General features: G+C 40.0%; 1 protein-coding gene and 1 long non-coding RNA gene across 5 annotated transcripts in view; one reads left to right on the top strand and one right to left on the bottom strand.

The window, feature by feature from the left end:
* The window catches only part of TMCC1 (transmembrane and coiled-coil domain family 1), a 188384-nt gene that overhangs the window by 66477 nt on the left and 98495 nt on the right, over positions 1 to 23412 (top strand). Inside the window, exons 4-6 of one of the 4 annotated variants that reach the window (XM_041118723.1) lie at positions 16377 to 16447; positions 19230 to 19286; positions 22537 to 22781. In XM_041118723.1, the coding sequence (XP_040974657.1) occupies positions 22578 to 22781 (204 nt within the window). In that variant the 5' untranslated portion in view covers positions 16377 to 16447; positions 19230 to 19286; positions 22537 to 22577. Of the gene's footprint in view, positions 1 to 14414; positions 14421 to 16376; positions 16448 to 19229; positions 19287 to 22069; positions 22782 to 23412 lie in introns of those variants that run through there. The other 3 variants (XM_030043784.1, XM_041118724.1, XM_030043768.2) reach the window with 3 other exon arrangements.
* Positions 1 to 23412, bottom strand: part of LOC115353817 — a 104032-nt gene that overhangs the window by 2038 nt on the left and 78582 nt on the right. The window lies entirely within an intron of this gene.

The following is a 23412-nucleotide window of genomic DNA, read 5'->3' as shown; positions in this document are numbered from 1 at the left end:
ACAGAAGATGGAGAACCTTAGCTGTTTAAGAAGTGCAGAAGTTCACCAGCTTGCACAGCTGTATTTTACCTTAAGGCTCTTAGCTGTACTTTCATATTGAATTCTAAACCTGGAATGAGGAAGTCGGCTAACTTCCTCTGTATGGGTTTAGAAGAGGCCAGTGTGCACTGATAACATCTGTTGACTCTCCTTTTGTAAACTACTTGGACATGGTTATCTTTTCTGTGATTTAGGTGTTCATGCTAACACTCCAGGGCAGTGGCAGTCTTATCAATTAATTGTGGGTTACAGCAAAAGGTAGCCAAACACATCTCTCTCTTCTAGAAGAGTCTGATTATTCATTAGGGTTTTTTTTAAAAAGGAAAACTAATGTGCTGAAAGTAGATACCTGACTGAATCATTCAGCATGCTACATTGCTGTACAGTATGTAGCAGACACACTTTTCTTAACACTTTTTCTATGCACGAGCCCCAGTGATTCAGGCTGAGACGATACTGGAGGGACATAGATCTAACCTACCTACTCGTCTGGCTTGATAGCCTGATGATGTTGTTGCTGTAACAGGAAGGCAAAATGGACTGTGTCTGCAATGCTAGTGTAAACTTTATTTGGCAGTGAAGTGCTGTGGTTGAGAAGGGGATCCTTACCTGTACTGCAGCTATTCCTCCCGTCATTTCCCTACAAGCAGAGCTAGGCTCAAGGGGTGATTAGCTTGGTAAATTTCTCTGTTATGAGTGGGCAGAATTTAGTGCAGCAAATTTTAAACGTGTTCCTCAGTCTAACCTGGGCATTGTTATTTGGCTGTGGTAGTACACTAAAACAGCATTGGGCAGAAAAGTGGTTTTGTTTCCTGTGAGCTGCTTTCATGAAAACTGGAGAAACACACTGGAGCTTCAGGAGTGAAATGGCTTGCTGAGCTGCCCATTATGATCTTAGTGTGTGTTTTAGATATTGTACCAGGGACTTGGATTCTGTAACCCAACTAGGTGCCTTTTTTTAGTTGTATATAAATAAGTTATGGTCTCTCTAATTCCATCAATTAAAATCGGTGTGCATTTCCCAAAAAAGCTGCTGTTCTGTGAAAATTGAACAATTCCTGCAGTAGCTCTGAAAACCTGTAAGAATACATAGGTTCCATGTGTCCCTGACTGTATGTCCCTAAGCAAGGTATTAATCTTTATTTCCTTATCTGTAAGATGAGGTTGATCTACCTCTGTAAGACATTCTGTTTCATGAAAAGCATCATTTAAGTGTCGTTTGCAATAACAGCAGTTTCATTATTCAAACTCACATGACTAGAAGTAAATACTCATTTGTGGAGTGGCAAAGAATTTTAGTAGAAGATAAAGTTTTCTTGTGATATAAAGAAATGGTCTGAAAGGTGAAATTGTGTATATTGGAGAATGTTGCCCTAAAACTGCCCTACAAGGTGTCTAAAAAGTTTCAAAGGACATTAAAGGGCACTGAGATATTGAGACGGATAGTAGTGCCATTGATTCAACTTGTGTGATGCGGAGGCACAGGACATCACACACAGACCAATGTGATCAGGTGAAGCCCACTTTACTAGAGCATCAGACATCATTTTACACACTGGTTACATCCATACATGTGTTTAGCTATTTTACTATTGGTTACACACATTATTCACGCACTGTCCACGCGTCCAGTTACACTTAATGATTGGTTATATCAACACTGTACACACGCATAAACATAAAACATAATTGGTTATACTAACTAAAACATGCGAGACTTGTCTCAGTCTAATTGGTCAAGATAAACTGCTGAATTGAGGTTGTTTGTGCCAAGTTCTCTTTATCGTGGAATGCGCACCTGTGTTTTTCTAATTGGTATCTTTCTTATTTTTGTCGTCTTGTTTATTCTGTTCAAGGCCTTCTAAAGGCGTCTGGAATGCTCTTGTGACCGTTAGCTAAATATGTTCCCACAACAGTATGATGGGTTATGATAAAAAGTTTGCAGACACTTGCTTACAGTTTCTTCAGAAGTAAATTTGGCAAATTTCAGTATTTTTCAGATCTGTGTGAGCTGGTTGGTCTCCCTTAACAAATTCCTTAGTGGCCTGTCTTTGTCCCAGAGTTGTTGGCTGTTATTTTCGTGGAAGCTAGTTGCCATGGTGATTATCCTGTTAGCAAATAAATGTGTTTTTCATGATCTCCAGGTATACTAGTCTGGAGCAAAAAGACTGTAGCATTTTCTGGGATCGACAGAAGTGCTGCACCCATAGAGGCTCAGTGTTTGTAAATCACTGCCTGTAGGAGAGCGCTGAAGAAACATCTTATGCTTTAGTGGGTCATAGTAGTAAGGTGTAATACCACTTGTCTGTACGGAGCAGTGAGCGTCTGTTACCATGAGTCTGAGGCTGAATAATGGTTAAAATTGGAGAAATGAAAAAAAAATTACTTTTGGTGAGGTTCTGTTATGACTGAACTTAACTGATTGGGGCCAGTAATGGTTGACTGACTAGAAGGTGAAAGCACTGTTGTTGGAAGACAGTCCCTTCAAGGTATGTGCTGCTCTGATCCTTTGACATACCAGCTTTCAGTTGGGATAACCTCTAGCTCTGGTCTTCAGCGTTCCTGTTGGAGCTGGGGTGCTCTTCGTGTTGCACCACTGTTTGTTCTCAACTCCTGAAAGCTGGGGCAGTGAGATGTGGTCCCAGCTGAACCTGCCTGTACCAGTGCTGTGGTGCGGGAGCTGCAGCTTGCTGCAAAACCCCTGCACATATGTCTCCTCATACTCCTCCAGAAGTAGGTCTCAAAAGTGGGATATGCCTGTGTCCTTGCTAGGGCAAAGCACAGGTTCATGTGGCTCGGTGGCTGTAGATTAACACTGAATTCTTTGCTGGGGAAGAGCATGAATTGGATATGCGAGCCTTTTCTTAACAGGGAGAGCTTGGTTAGTTCACATTGAATACCTGTGAGAAGTGTGACTGCTCAGTCGGTAGAGAAGTGAGGGCTGCTTGTGTGTGGTGGGGATGGGGAGGTTGTAACAGCTGCTGCTTGCTGGTCTGCGGAGCAGTTTCCATGCTGGTCACGCTTTTGCTGCGGGTGTTCGTTTTCAGATAGTTTGTTGTGCTGAAAGAGTAAGTTTTGCTTCTGGTTTACCAAAGTCCTTTAAATGCTTCAGGTGCAATTCCAGTTTGTGGAAGAAGAAAAAAATCCAAAGTGGTTTTTGGTTTAGTGTTGGTTTAACTCCTTGATGAGCATCTTGAGTTTTCATCTCTAAAAAGAGTCTGCTCTAGTTGAGACAGTCTAAGAAAGCAAATTTTTTTTTTTTTAAAAAGCAAAATTTATGTCTGTCGCAGATAACACTCCCAGTGTCACTTGAAGACATCCAGTATTTTTTAGGATCAGCTCGGATTTAACCCCGGTGCCCAAAAGGCGCCAGTTCCAACTACTAAACTCTGCTAGCTTCGTGAACTCCTCTGGCTTCCTAAAGAAACGTGCCCGTTGAGGGTTCTTTTGTTTTGGCATCTGTCACTTGCTGGGAATGCATCCATTTTCATGGTGCATTCCAGTAACTACTGACTTCAGTCCTCTGCTGAATACAGGCTCCCTCTGCTCTTCTCTGAGTGTGCTGTGTATATTCTCTAGTAAGCTTGCGCAAGGAAGCCTTCAAATATTGAAGTAAACAACAAATACAACAAATTCCTTTTTAGAGAACAGTCAGATATGTTTTTTGGTTGCTGCTAAAATGAGTTAAGAACTTGTTCTGTTTTCCTGGCTCCCTCTGCTCTGGTTCCTAAGCTAGTTTTTCTTTTTAAAATTTAGATCACTTTAAAGAGCAGAGTTAGGGAATTGAGCAGGCAACTAGCAGAATGGAGGGGATGGCAACCTTCGGTGGTGGATAAGGGGAGCAACAACCTCTTTGCTCGTTGGCTGCTGCCAGTTTGGGCTCATCTGACTGTGCCCTAAGTTACCCTTCATCTGTAAATACATTAAAAAGAAACCCCAGGTAATAGGGTACTTCTAGGTCATTAATGAACAAGCATCTTTATTTGTGATAACACAGTTAATACTTGTCCTTATGGTTTCATGATAAAACCTCACAACTGTGGATATTCGGGTATACAAGGAAATATTTTCATTCATTTTTTGGAAGTGTAAGCTTTTAATGAAGTATGCTTTTCATCCAGGAAGTAGAGTCTTTCTTCAGGTTTTTTAGATGGTTTTGCTGAAATAAAAGGTCAGACTGCAAACTTCCACCCAAAGGGAGACAAACAACCTATAATCCAATTACTTTAGCCATTTCTCATTATTTTTGTGCGTGTGTTTGTGGAGATAACATAAATCAACTGAAGGCAGGCTGGAGTTGAATATGAAGCCGTACCAATAGTGAATTTTGGCCTGGTCTCCTCATGCAGTCTCTGCTGATCACAAAAATAAAACAATACATTTGCACAGAGAATCTCTATAGGCACTGATGTTGTAAAACTTAGAGGATCTTCAACCCTTTAAATTGGCACGTAACTTCTATTTGAAAAAAATGCTTATGTTTTAGCAAACTCCAGGAACTGGCAGTGACCCACTATTGCTGACCCACCTTTTTTGTGCAAGGTTATTAAGGAACTGCTAGAATAGCATGGGTTTTCTGTTCTGTGGTCATGTTATATGAGACTTTGAAAAGACAGGCATGTGTTTCAAAAAGAAAAGAACTGTCGCTGCCTCTAACCGTGTTCAATTGCTTTGAGGGTGGCAGGTTTTAGATTGAGAACCACTGTGCTGTGCTGACATCTGAGCCTCCACTCCTAATTCATGAGAAAGTCCAGCAGGGGTATGTGATTGGTGTAGGAGCTGTAGCCTCACTTACTCCCTCATTAAAAGACAACCAGCAATCATTTGTTGAACACTCCTAGTTCAATGGTAGCTTCTTACTAGCTCTTGCAGATAATAGTAAAAGACAGGATTATTATTGGATGGCACCATTCTTGGGCTGGCAGAGTAATTTCATCTGCTCGTTGGTGGGTAATATGGTTGGACTGTTCCAATACCTAAGCTGGTCTGTGTAGTTCTCTATAACACTGAGGTTCATAGTGTGGTTATAACATGCATGTCTATACATTAAGCAGTACTAAAAAAAGCTACTTGATTTCAAAGACCACCATAGAAACTCAGTACTGTCTTACATCCTGAGAACAGTATTTTTGTCCTGTTAGAAAAGATAAAAGCGAATAGTTGGTTGGAGTATTGTTTCTCTATTTGGAGTAGTTCCCCAGACAGGGATATGTGTTACTTGATGAAATAGTGTAAGAAAACTCATGATTTGGAGGCATCCTTGTGTTCCAGGTTTTTTTTCTCATCTATTCGTGTTGATTCACTGCCTGAGATGTTTTGTCTCCATGCTTTGCATCAGGATTGTGATTGAGTATAATTGTTGGTTCTCTTATCCCTGACTGGATGATCTCAAGAGTGGATACCTGCAGTATTTGGTGAGGCTGTGCTTTAAAATAGCAGTTGATGTGGCTATCTTATGGAACTACGTTCTCTACTCTGTGCCTTTGGCACTTAATGTCATAATGCACCATCAGGTTCTGCTGATTTTTAATGCCTGAAGTAGCATTCTTAAAAGAAATCTGTAAAAAGCTCTGTAGCAAGGATCATAATAAATTGCAGCTGAACTTAAGCATGTCCTTTTGTGGCAGTGGAGAGTAATTGATAGCTATTTACCAACCACAGTTTGGTGTGAAAAATGGTTGTTATTGAAACTGGGACTTCCTGAACAAATTTGATCTTAAGTGAATTTGATCTTAAGTTTCAAAACAGCTTATTTCAAAACAGAAATTCCGGAGCAAGGAACCTATTGTGCAATAAAGGCAAAGATTACTAATTTATCTTGTGACCAGATGCAATATTGTTGTGAAAAAGATGTGCATTTTTTACTTTGATGGGTGAAAGTTCATTTCTTAGGGTTCTGGAATTGGAGTTACTGATTGTTTTAAAAAAAACTTGGAATTCCTGTAAACAGCTGCTATTGTGGCCTTTCAATACCTGTCATGTAGCTGCATCTGTGCTGCTCAAATTATCTTTTTTCCTCATCTTTTTTTGTTGGGGACATCAGTACAGAAATGTTTATTGTTTGCCACCAGTGCAGCACCTTTGAAATTCTGGTGTAGGTATGGCTCTCTTTACAATAGCAATTGCTAAGGAGGAGCCAACCTGTGATCAGACTGCTTAGCTGCACCATCTAACATCTCCAGAGACCTTCGAGGAGGCAAAGGTGACAATGACAGCAAAGTTTAAAGCCACATCTAAGGAGGGCTGACATTCCAAAATCTGTGACTCCCCATGCTTGGGAGAGAAATTGAGACTGTGGTGAGCAGGGTGGCTCCTTCCTCCTAGTTCCAGGTTTAGGAATTTTCTGGCCCCAGTGTGTGAGAGCTGATTTGTTTGAATCTTCATTACATTCTTTTTTCCCCTCTTCAGTTTTACCTTTTTTTAATCAGCTGGGGAGATGTTTATCTATAAAGGTGTTCAAATATTTGTGACTATTAATGTTTAATTAAAGACCATCTGGAAAAAACGATGGAAGGAAAGCTTCCTGAGGTTTAAAGCTGAAACAATGTAGGAAATGTTAATCTCAATCTTCTGAGAGTTCTAAGAAACTAATTGATAACTGAACTATAGAGAGAAGTTATTAAATTTTGGCTTGGGAAATACTTAATGTAATTGGGAATAGGCTAGAACATGGGCAGCTTGCAATAAAAATGTAAATCAAGGGGAAGCTTTGAAAGTGAACCACAACTACATAACCAAACATTACCTTGTCTTCATGTTCAAGTGCTTACCTATTCAATCTTGGTAAGCATTCACTTAAGTAAACCTCAGGCATTTTATGACTACGTGGACAAACTAATAAGGATTTGTAAGGGTTAAATTATTCTAGCTGCAGAAAAAATTGATTCCTATTCTATAAGAAAAGTCACTGATGGATTTCTTCTAGATGATAACTGTTTTTCCTTAAATTGCCGCTAAAACTATACTTTCAATAACTTCTAAAATTAGGAAGACATTAAGAAACACAGTTCAAGAGAAGAACTGCTGGCTTTCTTGGTGAGGAACATGGATTCAGACTCTTTGGGAGACTGTGATCGATGTTGTCTCTCCAAGCCTCCTGTAGTAAATTTCTGCCCCTCACTGGGGACTGTCAAGCAGAATTTTCTCTGGAGCTTTAGGTCCTTTGAGCTTGCTACCCATTTTTGTTTATTGGTGTAATTTTTTTGCTCTCCAGAACATGGTGAAAAGCCTGAGTAAATAATAGGTGAGGAACAGGCATAGCAGGTTCTAGACCAAAGATGTCAGAATTAGTAACAGGCTTCTCTGTTCTAAGAGCTCTTCAATTACATAACTGCCATAGCTATGTATTGATGCTGTTTGTTTTTGTTTTGTTTTTGTTTTTTTTTAAAAAAGGTCTGGTAGTAGAATTAGAGTAGTGGGAGAAGTCTCTAAAGATACAAAACTCTTGCATATTAATCAGTTACATGTAAAAAAATCATTAAAACCCTTTGCATGAACTGTTTTGTTCTGTATCTCTAATATGAGGGAAATCTGAAATGATAGCCTAGTAGAAATTGTTGTTTAAGAGTGGGTAATTAGAATGGTGGAAGGGCTGGGTGTTTTGTGTGTTACAAAAAAACCCCTGTAGCTGTTTGGCCTGGATGGTTTAAATATGGCTTTTGAAAAGTATCTGGTGATTGCTTTCTTCATCTTGGTCTTTACTGGGAAGATGAGCCTTCAAGTATCCCAGATCCCTGTGATGGTGGTGTCCTGATTTCAACTGGGATAGAGTTAATTTTCTTCCTAGTAGCTGGCATAGTGCTGTGTTTTGATTTAGGATGAGAATAGTGTTGGTAACACACTGGTGTTTTTTGTTGTTGCTAAGCAGTGTTTACAATAAGTCAAGGACTTTTCAGCTTCTCATACCACCCCACCAGTGAGGAGGCTGGGGGGCACAAGAAGTCAGGAGGGGACACAGCTGGGACAGCTGACCCCAACTGACCAGAAGGATATTCCAGACCATATGACGTCATGCCTAGTATATAAGCTAGGGGGAAAAGCTGGCCCGAGTCGCTGCTTGGGAACTGGCTGGGCATCGGTCGGCAGGTGGTGAGCAGTTGCATTGAGCATCATTTGTTTTGTATATTATTATTATTATTATTCCTTCCTTTTCTGTCCTTTTAAACTGCTTTTATCTCAACCCACCAATTTTACTTTTTTTTACCCAATTCTCTCCCCCATCCCACTGGGGGGAGGGCAGTGAGCGAGTGGCTGTGTGGTGTTAGCTGCCTGCTGTGGTTTAACCTGGGGAGGGAACTGGGGGGGGAAGTAATATTCGTGAGTTGAGAGGGGAGGAACCACCCCATGTAGCAGATGATATACCCTATATGGGCCACCCTATATACCTGTATACATTCTGGGGGCCTGACCAGCTGAAAAGCATGTCTGCAGAAAGTGACCTGGGAGTTCTGGTGGACACCCAAGTTGAACAATGGTTCTGTAAAGAGCCTTTAACGTGGGTCTTAGTTTTGGCTCTGCTTATAAGCCTGCAACTCCTCAGTGGCAGGTGAACTTCAGTCTTGTTTCAAACAAATCTGCTCCCTTTTAGTGCTGCTTTGGGTAAAGATTTTGTGGATTTTTTTCCATGTGGACTCTGCCATGAATGTGGGAGGAAACATTCTGATTTTGGCTGAGGCTTTAAATGTATGACTACTTGATTCCCATTGGCAAGCAAGTTGTCAAGCCCAATTTCTTTATACCAAAATCACTGATTTAACTACTGTCTTTGTGCAGTTGGATGTGGAGGTGGATATTGAAGAGCTAGCATATTTGTGTGTGTGCTGCTTAGCTGTGCTGTGTTTGTGCAATTTGTGTGTGTTCTCTCTAAAAAGGCATAATTAGGTTTATTAAAAGAAAAGGACCATAGATGGGTGTCAGTATTTTTATTGCTTAAGTCCAGGAAGTTTAGGCCTTTACTCCTTTTAAAAGCCTTCTCAAGACTAGTCAGGCAAAGTTGAAGGTATCTCACCTTGCAGTGAAATATTATGTCCATGCCAAGCAAGGTGATTAAAAGTAAATGTGGAACAGTGATTGTACTTCTGGTGTATCAAAACTTGCACTAAAAAGGTCTCATATTAGTGCACAAGTGATAAAATAAACCTCAGCGTGCTTGGGACAAAGCAGGGAAGTCACAACTCCCATGTGGTAACAGTTGTGTCTACAGCTAACACAGACTCCGTTTCCAAATGCATGCTGTTGTGCTGTGGTGAGGAGTTGTGGCTATGTTGGGATGTTCGGTTCCTTCCTCAGCCCTAGAGGAGCAGCCTGGCAGCATGCCCGTGTACTTCAGGACAGGTACTTGTGACTCTTCTTGGACTGTGTTCCTGACGCACACGGGCTAGTTTGCCACTATTTCTACCTGGTAGGGTAGGGTGCATACATACTCAGTTATATCGTTCTTTGTCTCAAGCTGTGCTTGAGCCACCTAAAACTTGGAGAAGTGGCTATAATGAGTCAAGTTAAAAACACATTATGCCTGTATCCCATTTCTGTTGGCAGCTAGTAGCAGATTCTTAGGAATGAGTGTAGGTAAGGAGGTGTGGATAGGTTAGTCTTTTACTGGTAGGTCCTCCCAGCCTCTGTCAAGTGTTGGCTGAAGGACTCCAAACAGTGTTTAATGGGTGAACTGAACATCTTGTTTGTAGCACTGCAGGGGAGGGACTTGCTAATGCTTAATTACAAAAAAAGAGCCATTTAAACAAACCAGCCCCAGATTAAGGCCATTACTGTTATACTAATATAATTTTTTAAGAGTTACACTTAATTAAAAGCTCCCTGGACTGGCTCACTTGAAGAAAGATCAGGAAGGACAATTTTCTTTCATCACTGAAGAGCAGGGATGAAACTGTTGCATCATGAATACGAAGACAGTTTGGAAGCGGTAGAGCAATGTAAGCCATCAGTTTGTTAGTGAGTCCTGTTAACTTCTAATCGGAATTTGTCTATCTTGCCTGTTTTGTGTCACCTTTTAGGCAATACTAATGCAGTGAGCTGTCAGGTTTTGCAGCCTGCAAGCAGGTTTTTCCAATGACAGTGGTCTTCAGACAGTAGAGCTTTTCAGGTATCCTTCTCAACAGCATGGAGGGAACTATCACATATGAGATGCATGTTGCTTCTTTTGAGTCCAAGTTTTTTGTCTGTAGGGAGTGGTTAAGGTACGCTGTTTAGAGCAGATGTGTTAAAGATCTGGGTTGCAGTATGGGCATGGTTATCAGTGGTTTGGATTAGTAAACTTATTGCCATTTTGGGACTGAATATGGTTTGAGCTAGTCTTTGTAAACTGTTTTAAGTCAAACTTCTACTTTGTAACTCATTTGATGCTAAGTATCAGTGGAAGACTTTCATATACATAATACCCAGAGCACCTGAATCAATGGGAAAAGCATTGTGATTTTGCTGAGCCAAATGAAAACTTCTTTTGGTCTGTCTTTTAGTCTCAGTAAGTTGAGTCAACACTCCTGAAAGATCAGAGAGTTAATGCTGGTTTTGAGTCATCAGGGGGAGTATTTTACCACTCTGTGCCAGGTTACTTCTACTTTCTTCTTTCACGAGTCATTGTAAATAGGATGCTTTCCAAAATTCAGGGCTAAAAGCACATGTTAAAATCGCACATAGCGTGGGTTGGTGGTAGATGATATCTTTCTTTACAAGCCTGCTAATTTAACTTGCTTTAACCCTCTTACAACTCCAAGCCTGGAATAAAACTTTCTTTTAGAACTGGAGGTGCTAAATCTTGCCAGCTTCTGTGCTGGCATTGTCACAGATGAATCTGCTAGGAGTTAAAGTGAGAGGCCATCTCTCTCTCTCTCTCTCTCTCTCTCTCTCTCTCTCTCTCTCTCTCTCTCTCTCTCTCTCTCTCTCTCTCTCTCTCAAACGACTAGCACACTTAAAAGTCTCTGTAATGCCTGAAATAGCTGTAGCGTAACCTTTTGTCTTACCTTGGAAGTGGAATGAAAATACCTGTATTTCCACTTTGTGGTTCACTTGTTCCTGACATTTGAGTCAGCTTTGACACATTGAAAGTAGCAGTGTCTCCTGGCAGACAGGCAATGAGGATAACAGCAGCTTTGATCTCTTCCCCGCCCTCACCCCTTCCTCTCCTGAAAAAGTCCTGCCAAAATGTCTGGCATGGCCTAGTAATGCTGTGTTTTTGCAGAGGCTGGAGAATCTGATCCAGATAATGCAAAAGTTAACGGGAGAAGTGGATAGAAGTGCAGCTGACCACAGAAACATTTGAGATGCTTCAAGGAATTAAATCTGTTCCAGTGAAAGATTTCTTTAAAGAGGGGGAAGCTGAAAGAAACTGCATTACTCCTTTTCACCTTTGCATATATAGAATTCATTTGGTATTTGAAGGTAGGCTTTTATTGTTGCTGTACTACTCTGAACAGGCTCAGTATAGGCTCCTGCCTGTGAAGGAAATACCTCCATAGCTGGTCTTACCCATGGTAATCAAACAGTTGCATCTGCTGCGGTGAAATTGGATCATCTGCTGCTGTATATGCCTGCAATAGTTGATTGATATCAATAGAAAATTGATAAAACAGCTTAAAACAGTTTCTTCAAACAATGAACTGTGGCTTGTTTTGACAAACAGGACTGTGCTTAAAGCTGCATTTTAAATGAGACAGACAGGACTGAATATTGCTGTAGCAGTTTTTCCTTGTCATGGTCCATAACAGCCTGGAGCTTTCCCCATCTCTAGTTGGGAGGGGAGCAGACTGTGCCGATGACCATGTTTTCTCTCTGTTCCTTATGCATTTTTCTGAAACATCACATATCTGAACTCGTCTTCACCCTCTTGCCATCCTCTGGGCTGTGAGGCTTTTAGCTTCCCTTGGATTTTGCTCTTAGCCTCAGTGAGTGTGCCTCCAGGCAGCTGGGATGGACCCAGCCATTGCCACCTGTTTTGGACTGTGCACCTGGGACTGATGTGTCTGTGTCATCATCTTCCCTGCTCGAGTTCTTGATAATCCCACTGCAATTGCTTATGACTTCACTGCATGCTGGAATGTAGAGAGTTAAGTCATGTTATTAAAAACCCAAAACGAATATGCAGATCTTCATTGTTTGCCTACTCAGTTGTGAGCTCTGGCTTCAAATTGTGGGTATATGCAGGCATCTAGTGAAAAATGACTTGTTGCTAATGATAATGTTAGCCAGTACCTCTCTCATGTAATCCTGGTCTATTTGTTCCTTATTTACATACATACAGAGCTCTTTTCTTTGTGGAAGACCTAATATTTTGAATATTTGCTTAATACTTCTTCACTCTTTTCTTTTAGGGAAGGTAGTTTCTCTGTTTACAAAATGCAGTATTTGAACTGTAAAAGTGAAATTATTTTTGTTTTGATGAGTCCTTGCTGAAGCTCATGTGAGTTCCTGTTTCTCCAGCTGTTGTGGCCATAGCTTCAGATAGGAGGTTTTTGGTAACACTGTTTTGGAGTAATTGTGCCCTGTCTCTGTACTGCCTCCTTCCTTTAACCTTATCCCAAAGTTGTTATAACCAGCACTGTGATCAGATTCTTCCCCCAGTCCTGTTTTCCTTCAAAGCTGAGTGGAATTTTTTTGTTCTGGTTCACATCACAGCCCCAGAAACAGTTGTGCCTACAACAACTAAAATGGTGGGATGTCATGCTGTGGGACTGCAAATGAGCTGTGGGGGCAAAAGAGGTTGGAAATTCTTTAAATTGCTATTTCTGTTGTATTGCGAAAGGCCAGCCTCAGATCCCTGCTTGAACTGTGGCTGGAGATGGTCCCTTCAGATGCCCTCCACTGAAGCACTGAAATCAGAATATGCAGTTGACTGGTTTGTAGAACATGTAAACATAGTTACAACTTTTTTCTCTTTAGCAAAAAGCAGAGATGTTCTTGAGGAAATGCTGCAGTTTGGCTTTCCTTTCAGTCTGGTTTTGAAGAAGAGTACGTGGGGATGTGGCTTTTCTGAAACAGATCACTAAATCAAGTGCAAGTGTCATCTGTTGGCAAACTACATGGTTGTAAATTGCAGCCTTGCGTAACTTCTTCCACAGTATACGTACTTGTGGTGGACACCGATTAAAAATTAGTAGTTTTTACACTACCTTGTTAAAAAGAAAAACTTGCTAATAGGCAGGTTTCCTCTTATGTCTAGTAAAACAGATAGTCTGTATAAGAATTCTTTATATGTACCTGGATCTATCAAATTTGTTTTTCTTCTAAAAGACCTACAGGCTGCATTTTTAGTGTTGTTTCTGAACTTCTAAGTACATTCACAAAAAAATTTCTAGAAAATGCGTATGACGTATGTAATTGCAAATGTTGGCAAATCAGAAGGATCTAGTTAAATCTTTCTTTAACCTTGATTTAGCTTTCTTGAAGCACTGGTTTTATTAATTTGATGGAAAATAGCCTGTGTAGCCTTTTCCAGGAAAAGATGTTTTTAAAGTGGGTTTGGTAGGTTCCAGGTGTGGTACTGTACACTGTCTGTTCATAAGCAAATCAGAAAGTGGCAGCAGTGAGAGATCATGTAGATATGACATTAACCTTATATGGGTAAATTTTAAGTTTGGTTCTCTGCTCCAAAAGTCTTGCATAACCTTAAGGCAGCTTCTTGACCTTTCTATATTTGTTTTTCATCTGAAAACTAGGGAAGTAATAGTAATTCAATATAATGTAGGCGCATTCCAAGGGTAAATTCATAGACTACTCACCTGTTATGGTAATGTAAACCTATAAATACTTTATGTAGCTAAGAAATTAATCAGGAGTGAAGGAAGTGCTTTAAAGATAACCAGTGCTTTCTAGAAGGAAGAAGAAGCTCTGCTAAACTGTGGAACCAGTAACATTGCCCCACGGTCAGACTGTTATGGAATACCAGCTCTAGAAGCAGCAGCACAGTCTTAAAAATCTTCTAATAAATTTACAGGTCACAAGCTATAGAAATATAGCTGAAATATTTTGCTTTGATTTTCATGTGAAGTTTATAGCATATACCAAAACCTGAATTATTATGTATTGGTACCTCTGCATGGTTCTTAATTTTGGAGAAGTCTTGACCTCTACTTCATAGCTTTGATTCAGACAACAGTGTAAACACTGAGTTATTGAAATGGTCAGAGAGGGATGGAAAAGATTTCAGTGGCAACTGGTTGTACTGCAAATCACTAGAAACATTTCTGAAAAAAGCCGCTCAACTTTAAGCCACTGAAGTTTCCTAATAAACAAGGAAAACTACCTAATCTTTGGTATTTGTGTCTATGGTCATTACACTGTGAACTTATAACTTTGCAGAAGAACCATTGGTCTTTATATTCACAGCAATCAATGAGCAGTACTTCTTATAGGACGGCAGTAATTTTGAGGTTGCCCATGGGTGGTATTGAAGATGCTTGATCCTGATGTGGGTGTATTCAGGGAGATGTTTCTTAAAAAGTAATTGGAAGGAGAAGGGGATCTGTCGTTCATTAAGAGAGTGTTTGGTATCTGCTCATCTGTGACTTGAGTGCAATTTTCTCTTATCTACAGGATTAATATCTGAGCTTTCAGGAACAAAAAACTGTGCCATTAGTTTTGTTGGTCAGCAGTGTTAAATATAAAGTTATAGGAAGGAACTGCTTCAACAGGATGTGGATTTGAGAAGAGGCTGATGTTGAAAAATCACCTTCTGGTGTGTCTATGAACATGCTACCCTTGCACAGCATAAGCATGTGAACCATTAGTGGATGCAGCAGTAGAAATGGTGAATATATTTTGGTGTGGCAAAACATAATCTTCTGCTGGTGAACCCTTTGAAATGACCATTTGTTAATGTGCCTGGGGAAGGCATGAGAAAAGGTGACTCTCTCTCCCTCCCTCCCCACTTCTGCTCCAGGGAAGAGGAGGACAATTCTCAATGCCATTTGAGTGACCTCAAGGATCTTTTCCCATCCCCTTTTCCTTACAGTATACTCACTCCTAATAAATGAGTGGATGGACTGTGTAGATCTATTTTAGGCTTGTGAGGATTCTAGGAGAGAGGCTGTATATCTCATGTTTTGTATGGGCTCAGACATAGTGCCATTTTTGTCCCTGAATATCTTAAAACTCTTAAGTTGCTCCTTGGCAATGATCATGTAATTCATACAGACACACTGCCAGCCTCTCATTTTAAGTGTGCTGGAGCGAGTTTTTGCGTTCTTTTGTATTTGTACAAGTGACCTGTGGTTTATTGTGTAAGCTGTGGGACTACTAAAAGAAGAATTGATTTATAGTGCATGTGTCAGTTGACTTAAATAATCCTTTTACCAAAAGAATACAGTTGGCTACCTTTATAAAATTCAGCAGCTTGTCATTATAAGTTTGAGTTATTTTAACTGATATGTGTACACATTGCCTTTAAGGAATCTAAGTGTTTTGCTCCATTATAAAGCGTTTTATTAAAGTACCTTCACTGGTATTACCCTCAGTGTTTCTCTCCTTCAGCTAGCTGGGTTGTTCATATTTTCTGTATAGCAAAACATTAGGCACAGAGGCTGACTTGCTCAAGATCTTTTAGCAAGACTGACAAAGCTGGTTTAGCCCAGAATGTCTGGTCTCTGAGCCTGTGCTTTAGCCACCAAACTGGGTTCCTGCTGAATCTGTGATAGGAGAAGGGAGAGCAAGGATAGCAGAGATGGCATCATTCAGCTGACTTCCTTCTTGACTTCTCGATAATGCTGGGAATAGGTTGGAGGGCTTAGAAAAATCATTAGGCAGAAATCAGTAAAACCTATTATTATCCTACTATGTTGGTTTTGCCCTGTAACAATGTGCAGTTGGCTTAAAAAATAGGCTGTAGGTCTCTTGCTTTGCCCTGTGTCCCTTGTTCCTATTAAAGTGGCAGTTTCTTTCCATCCGGTGTGGCTTTTCTTGCAGTATTGAATGGTGTGGACTCCTTATCCGGATCACTATGGATTAATTCAGTGAATTCCTTGGGGCATGCCACCTGCCAGTCCTTACTGTTTCATCAAAAGTAGCTGGCTTTGGGCTATTTCCCTTTTCTAAAATCTTAGATGCAGAACCTCAACAGAAGTTTGGCTTGCCTTACACATACTTGAAGCTGTTTTGGTTTTTTTTTCTTTTTTTTCCCCCTCATCTCCCAGCTGCACTGCTTAATATGCTGAATCTTTCTGGTTTTGTCTTTCAATTTGCTCTTTCAGCCATACTCCATTTCTGTTCTTGCATAGAGTACTGTCAGTGTCGGGGTTGTGGCCAGGTGGGGGGCTTTACATATATATATATATATATATGTATATAAAAATAAATCTTTTGTCATTGGTTTTTCTTTTGGACTTCACTAGAATTCCAGGAAATCTTTTTTTGGGTGAATTTTGGAGGAGGAGGAGGAAGAACTATGTCTTGAAAACTACAGGTATCCTTTCCATTAAAAATACTGTTGTTTTCTGTTTTTCTTTCCTGTATTCTGCCATCTTACCTATGTTCTTTGTGTTTAATTATTTCTTGTACAACTTTCTCTTCCATTCTTGCCACAGTTCTCCACTCTTGACTTCTAAAAGATTATTCTGTTATAATAGCTAAATATACCTGTTTCTCCAGGTGTTGGGTAGTCATACCACTATCCAATTGGGTTTTTGGGGGTCAAATTATTTACTCTATTACCGTTGTCTTCCTCTTTGAACGTTTTCCAAACCACAGCCCCCTTGAATTTTACACCCATTCCGGTTTCTCATGAGTTCCTCTTTCTGACAGGATTAGCTGTGAACACCCGGAGCTTTGTCTCCTTATTTGCTCTGCTGCTTGTTGCTGCTCAACAATGATGCTTTTAAAATATCTTAATCCTCCTGTGGATATAAATCACTTGATAGGGTTCCCAGTTCCCATGATACGTGGTTTTCCAGTGTGTAACTGTTGCTCCTCTAGTCTTTCTTGCTAAACTGTTTGCCTTGATAGAGAATCCATTAAACTGACCAGTTTATGGAATAAAACAAATGTGAGGGTTCCTTAGGTAGTTGTACTTCAACATTAATGTTAAGGGTTCAAGATGTTCAAATACAGCATAAATAACAGGCATTTGAAATATTCTACAAAGGGCAGAATCTCTTCTGTTTTCTTTTGTAGAAAATAATTTTTCTTCCCTATTTCTACAGTTCTGTACTGTTTGTATCTGTAACAAGTACTCCAGTTGCAGCTAAGTCAGCTCTGAGCTGGCTTTCAATGGTAACTTCAGAGTTCACTTTATTTACAAATAGCTGTGGTTTTGAAGGGAATTCATTAAACTGATGCATTTAGAGTAAAATTGAATAAAGCTTAACTAAAATATAATGGGCCAAAGTCTTTTCAGACTTCTGATCTTGATCTTAGATACTTGACACATTTTTGAAATTTTCATGTTACAAAGTATTTGATGAAGAAAAGTGAAAGAATGAAGAGAAAGCAACAGAGCCCTTAAGTATGCAAAAAAAAAAAAAAGCTAAGGTTATGTCTACTCTTCGTAAGTACAGGAGAGTGAAGGCATTTTGATTAGCCCAGTGCAGTAGCTTTTCAAAGTTTAGAAAAAAATGGAGCTTCTGACAGAAAATGGGAGATTTGGTTTGTATGTCAGTGAAGGCTGTGATTCACAGGGGAGAAGATACAAGTAGTTTTCATGACCTTACATCTCAAAGCCCATCTGTGGGTGCTCTGGAAAGCGGACTCTGCAGCATAAAGGCTGGGAATTAATCTGAGCAAAAGCATCTGTTGATGTACAGGGTCCTCCTGTCGGGCATATCTATGAAGACCTCATTGGCAAAAGCTCCTACAGTTCTTATAAATAAAAAATAACATTAAAACTAAAAAAAGAAAAAAGACAAGTAGAATGGCTACGAAGTTATGTTAGCAGCACCTCATATGTTAACAATACTTCACATATTGTGCCTAGTTCTTCACTTACACTATTGTAGAAATGTAATTTCTTCTATGTCAAGATCTTTTTCAAAAATGTGTTCATTCACTTTTTCCTAAGTTCTTCATATTTGCTGTCATCACTTTCTTCATATTCTAGCATTACACTTTTGTGGTTCTGATTAACATTTTCTTTATCTCTGCCTTCTTGGAGGTGGGAATCTGGTGTGTAATACAGTAGTCAAAATGCCCCAGTTGTGCACAGTCTTGTAGTATTCTGCTGAGGGGTAATGTATTCTGAAGCTTGTGTCCCTGTTTTCAAGAACTAGTTGAGTAACTAATAACCTTTGGAAAATCTGGGTGATGTAGCTGTGTTTCAGAATAGTACGTGAGTCTGGCTAGAGAAATGCGGTCATTGTATCTGCTCTTGGTTGTCGTGGTGTCATCCTCTGTTGTGTTCTTCTCGCAAGCATCTGGCCTCACCTTGGGCTTGTCGCAGAAACATTAAACAGATCATCAAAATGCCCTTGAAATACTCTCTTCCCTCCTTTTGGAAAGGAGAGCAAGGCCAGGATGGTGTCCTCGGGCATGGTGTGCTTTGCCTAGGCTGGACTCAAACCTTCAAATCCTTCCTGCTTGTTCTGTGTGAAGGCTGTGGCTGGATCCATTACCTCGTCTCTGCACAGACAGGTTCAGCGTGTAGGTGGGCTGCCGTTACGGAAAGGGGCTGCCCAGGGTTTACAGCTGTAGTGGACAGGGGTTGGTTTTGTTGGCCTCCTGGCAGGGGTTGCTGTTATGCAGGGTAGCAGTTCAGCCAAGGTGACGGAGCTTCCCTGTGAAATGAACTGAAAGGTGCTCGTGTTTCAAAGTGCTCACAATTCTCGCCTCCTGTTAGGTGAACTCCAGATAAACAAAAGCAAGCTGTTTGACCTATGCCCAGAACATTGGAATGACTAAATAGGAGAAGAAAATAAAATCTGTGTGGACCAGTCTGACCTTGCAGGCTAGAGCCCTGAAATCTACCTGTGCTTTCGGCACATACTGGTGGCCATATACCCCAAGAGAAAATGTTCCTTCACAAGAACTTCTTGATTAATTCTGTAAGATTCAGTTTCAACTTCAATTATGTTTGTATCCCTTCAGTTATTTGAAAGACTTTAAAATAGCCCAGCTTCCAGAGGCACTTGCATTTAAATGAAAAGAAAGTAAAAATTTAAATAAATTAGAAGTTGGAACCGTGCTCACTTTGTTGTTTGTGTACATCTTTCCTCCCATTTCCAAGAATTGCATCTCATACCCAATTTCTTTTGCAGTTTTGTTCAGTGGAGGGACTGCTGTATGTCAGCCATGCTAAAGGGCAAGTGATGGAGGCAAGTACTAGTTTATATATTCACAGTTATCTAATATTGTTTTTGCCAGTTTCTCCTTTTGAACTGTTTTGTTTCCCAGTGCTGCTGTAAAATAATTGCACAAATGAAGGACTATATTAGCATGTTCTGGGATGTAATAATGTTATAACATCTGCTCAGTGAGACCGTATATGGAATTGTGAATTTTGTCCCTGATGTATTGTATTCTCATGCGAAAAAGAAATGTATGTTTTTGAACTTCATGCTATAAAGTACTCCATTTCCTCCCTCAAACAAAATATAAAGGTTGTTGTAAGTGGGGGAAAAAACCAAACACAAAACTTGAATCCTAATGCAAGTAAATGTGCTAATTAATTCTGCTGATTCACAGTTCTTCACATTTATGAGTGGTTTTATTCTACTGATTCACCGTTCTTCACATCTATGAGTAGTTTTTTCCCAAAAGTAGGTACTAGGACAAATAAGTAGTTTTAAGGATGTTCATATCAGATATGCAATTTGAAAAGCTCTTTTCGGGCTCAGAACAGACTCATCATATGGATATATGAATAGGCAGATGACCACAAAGCTCCCTATAGGAGCCTCTTAAAGAATAAGAGTCAGTGTAATTTCATAAATCAGTCACAGAATACACAGGGGTACTTGTGACTCGTTTGTGAGCTAACTAGGCTGATTTGTTTCAGGTTGGTTTGTAAATTGACATAGCACTAATTTAAGCAGGTTAATGGTTTCCAGCAGATAATGCATGGAACTCTAGTTAGACTGAAGTGGTGTTCTTTAAGATCAGCAGTATTACCAGTGGTAATCTGGATAGAAAGCGTGCAGAAGATCAAAAAGATACTGGTTAGAGAGTATATTAGGTATCTTTGGTATGAAGTACAGTTCTTCGGTGAGTTCTGACTGAAAAATGAATACTGAGGGAATTAGCTAAAATGAAAAAGGCAGTTATGGGTCAACTGCCAGGTTTGTATTTTATATGCCAAATAATTTTGGGACTCTTGCTTTTTAGCCAGTGAAGTTTGTTCACTGAACCATTTGGTCTGTTGGATGAAAAGGAAAATCTAGGTTTGCCTTTTTTTCCCCCAAAACTTAAATTGAGTAGAGACCTGCAATTCAACTTCCTGGAAAACCTGTTACACAGGAAAAAAGAAATATTAAGAAAGAGCAAGCTTAAAAGTCAAAGCATAATACTAGTCATAAAGGCACTTGAAGTCATTTAAGAAAGTGTTAAGTATGTAAAAATAAAAGGTTGGTTGCACATTTTTTTTTATTTTTTTTTTTTATTCTGCCACAATTTCTGCATGAATATGGGTAAATGTATTTTTCTGGAATGTAGTTTATTACTTTGCATTTAAAGTGTTATTGATAAAATGGGCCAATATATTTAACATCAATGCTTATAACATGTTCAAAATACTGGGATAAAATCCTGTATGATTCTAGTGTTTTGCTTTCTGTAAGTACTGAATTTCATCTTGCCTCCAGCTGATAGCAACGACATTTGGAAAAAAAAAAAAAAGAGTGTGAGGCGGCTCTTCTGATATTTTTGGATGCCAATTTGGAAAGCATTTTGGAATATCGGTTTAACCCATTGTGTCAGGTTTCAGATGCACAAAACTCAGAGTGCTCTAATTGTAACCTCAATGCATTATGTTTCTGCAGCTGTTTTAAGATAAAAATGAATGCTCTCAAATCCCAAAATGTTGCATTTCAAATGAAATGTTGGGTTTTGTTAAAGCACAGGCTGCTTTCTGCCAAGATTGAGGTAGACCTCTGTGATCTGGTTTCTGTATTTATAGAAGCCTAATCAAAGCTTTCTCCTGCAAGAAAACAATGATCAGCTTCCGAGCATGTGATCTCATGGTGCTGATGTGAAACTCTTTCAGATACTGTGTCCTTCCTTCCTTCCTCATTCCTTTGCTGTACTTCTCCAATAGTGTGTTGCTATATAAGTGCTCAGCTGCAATGTATAACCAACTCCTGCCTGAGCCCTGCTGATAGGTAAGGTTGAGCTCTCTTGGAGAAAAGCTGTGTGTTTCTTCTCTGCTAGAGACTGAGCTACACATGCATGGTACTGCTCCCTTTCAGATTGGTGGCTTAATCTACTTTTAAAAAGGCATTTTTGTTTTCTCTGAAAACTATGGACAAGACTGTGCCAATTGAAACCATTTCACTTGCCTGTTCTTGCTTGAAGACAGATTTTCACATCTAGTTTCCAGTGCCATCAGTGGATGTTGGCAGTAATAAGTCATTTCTTACTATTTGGAAATGCATAACTGATTTGGAAATGTTCTGTTTTCTTGCACGTATTAAATACTGTGAAGTTAAGCATTCTACAAGAAAATCAGGTAGGCAGAGTAGACATTACATTTGAAGCACAAAACACCAGGTCTTTGTCAAGGAACAAAATTAATTCTGCCAAAGAGACTAACATGCTCTTCAGAAATTTAACCTCATGTTCTGTTAGATATTATTATGGGCTTGTTCTTAATAAACAAACCCCCACTGGTTTCTCCTTGCTTCTCCCCCTTTTGAACAGCTTTTTTTACCTTTCTTGCTTTCCTGTACCCTTTGTGCTGGGCTTCTTCCCCTAGGCGATGAATGACTTGTCTCCTACAAGCTTTGGCTTCTGCATACGGCCTAGATGCAACTAATACCACATGGAAGGATGTTTGGAAAACTGATACATTTTGTTCTGTTAATGGCATGTTTTGCGCATTGGATTTTTTAACCCACTACTTTCTGCATGGATGTATAATAATGACTCTTTTGTTTAACATTAGATAAGCATGAGATCACCGTGGCACAGCTGCATGTGTAGTCACTCTTGAAGCAATTGCACACCTAATTGGCTGACAATCTTGGCATTTTTAAAACAAACACAAGCCTTTTAAAAACAGGGGACATATTTATGTATGAATAGTCAAATAAACCTGTTGGGTGTCATCAATGGAGCCCTCTGGCACTGAACAGTTGTGTGATGACCCTGATCCTGGAGGCAAATCCCAAGATCAAGAGACCAAAAAACAACATGAATCAGAGCAAAAATTATCCAAAATAACCCATAATGCTTTGGAGAACATTAATGTGATTGGTCAAGGCTTGAAGCACCTTTTCCAGCATCAGCGCAGGAGGTCATCAGTTTCTCCGCATGATGTTCAGCAAGCTCAGGCTGAGCTGGAGCCTGACATGGATTTGGAAAGCCAAAGCGTCTGTGCTGAAATTGATGGTGTCTCCACCCACCCCACAGCTCTGAACCGGGTGCTTCAGCAGATCAGAGTGCCACCTAAAATGAAGAGAGGGACGAGCCTGCACAGCAGGCGGGGCAAGGCAGATGCCCCGAAAGGAAGTCCACAGATCAACAGGAGGTCTGCCCAAGATAGTCAATCAGGTCGGCCCAGATCGTCATCTACTACAGATGCTCCCACAAACTTGTCCGTGATGGAGATTGCTTCTTCTATCTATGTAGGTGGAGAGGAGGCCACAACAGCAGCAGTAAGTTACTCAGATTTACCTTTGGTTATCATCTCCTTGTATGTTTTCTTAAGCCTTTTGAATCTTGTTTTTAAAAGCAAGTTTCTTTTAACAAACACTAATGCTAGTGTATTCAAAAGCTTCTTCAGTGGCGAAGCAAAGAGCTTAAAAGATGCAAGCATTAGTCATTTTCTCACATGGCAGGTGGCTTATTTTATATGTATTTGATCAGTGAAATGAGAGCTACTTTTGAAACACATTAGTCTGGTTGGATGGCACACCACAGTCAAACAAGGAGTGATGGGAAGAGCAGCAGCCAGAGTAGTCCTTAACAGTTGTTATCTAGTTCCTGCAACAAAACCTTGCATTTATGTAGATGGCTTTTTTCTTGCCCTCTTGTTTTATTGTGTATTTTATAAAAGTGAGGAATTCCGGTTTGAGTGAATGGTGCTGTCGACCTTTTAGGCTGTTGAGAGGCTCTGGGAACACTGGCTGCAGCTTGCAACTGAACTGCGACGCCAGGTTGACTGAATCTGATTTAGATCAGCCTGGCTACTGTGCTGATAGGGGATCAGTGCTGTCTTTTTTAGTTTGCCTAGCCTGTGTGGAAAAAACGTTCACCAAAATGACAGTCTCTGTTCTGTGACACGTT

This window comes from Aquila chrysaetos, chromosome 20 (assembly GCF_900496995.4).
Source record: "Aquila chrysaetos chrysaetos chromosome 20, bAquChr1.4, whole genome shotgun sequence".
NCBI lineage: Eukaryota > Metazoa > Chordata > Aves > Accipitriformes > Accipitridae > Aquila > Aquila chrysaetos.
The sequence above is the reverse complement of the archived record's forward strand: the minus strand, read 5'-3'. Positions and strand labels throughout refer to the sequence as shown.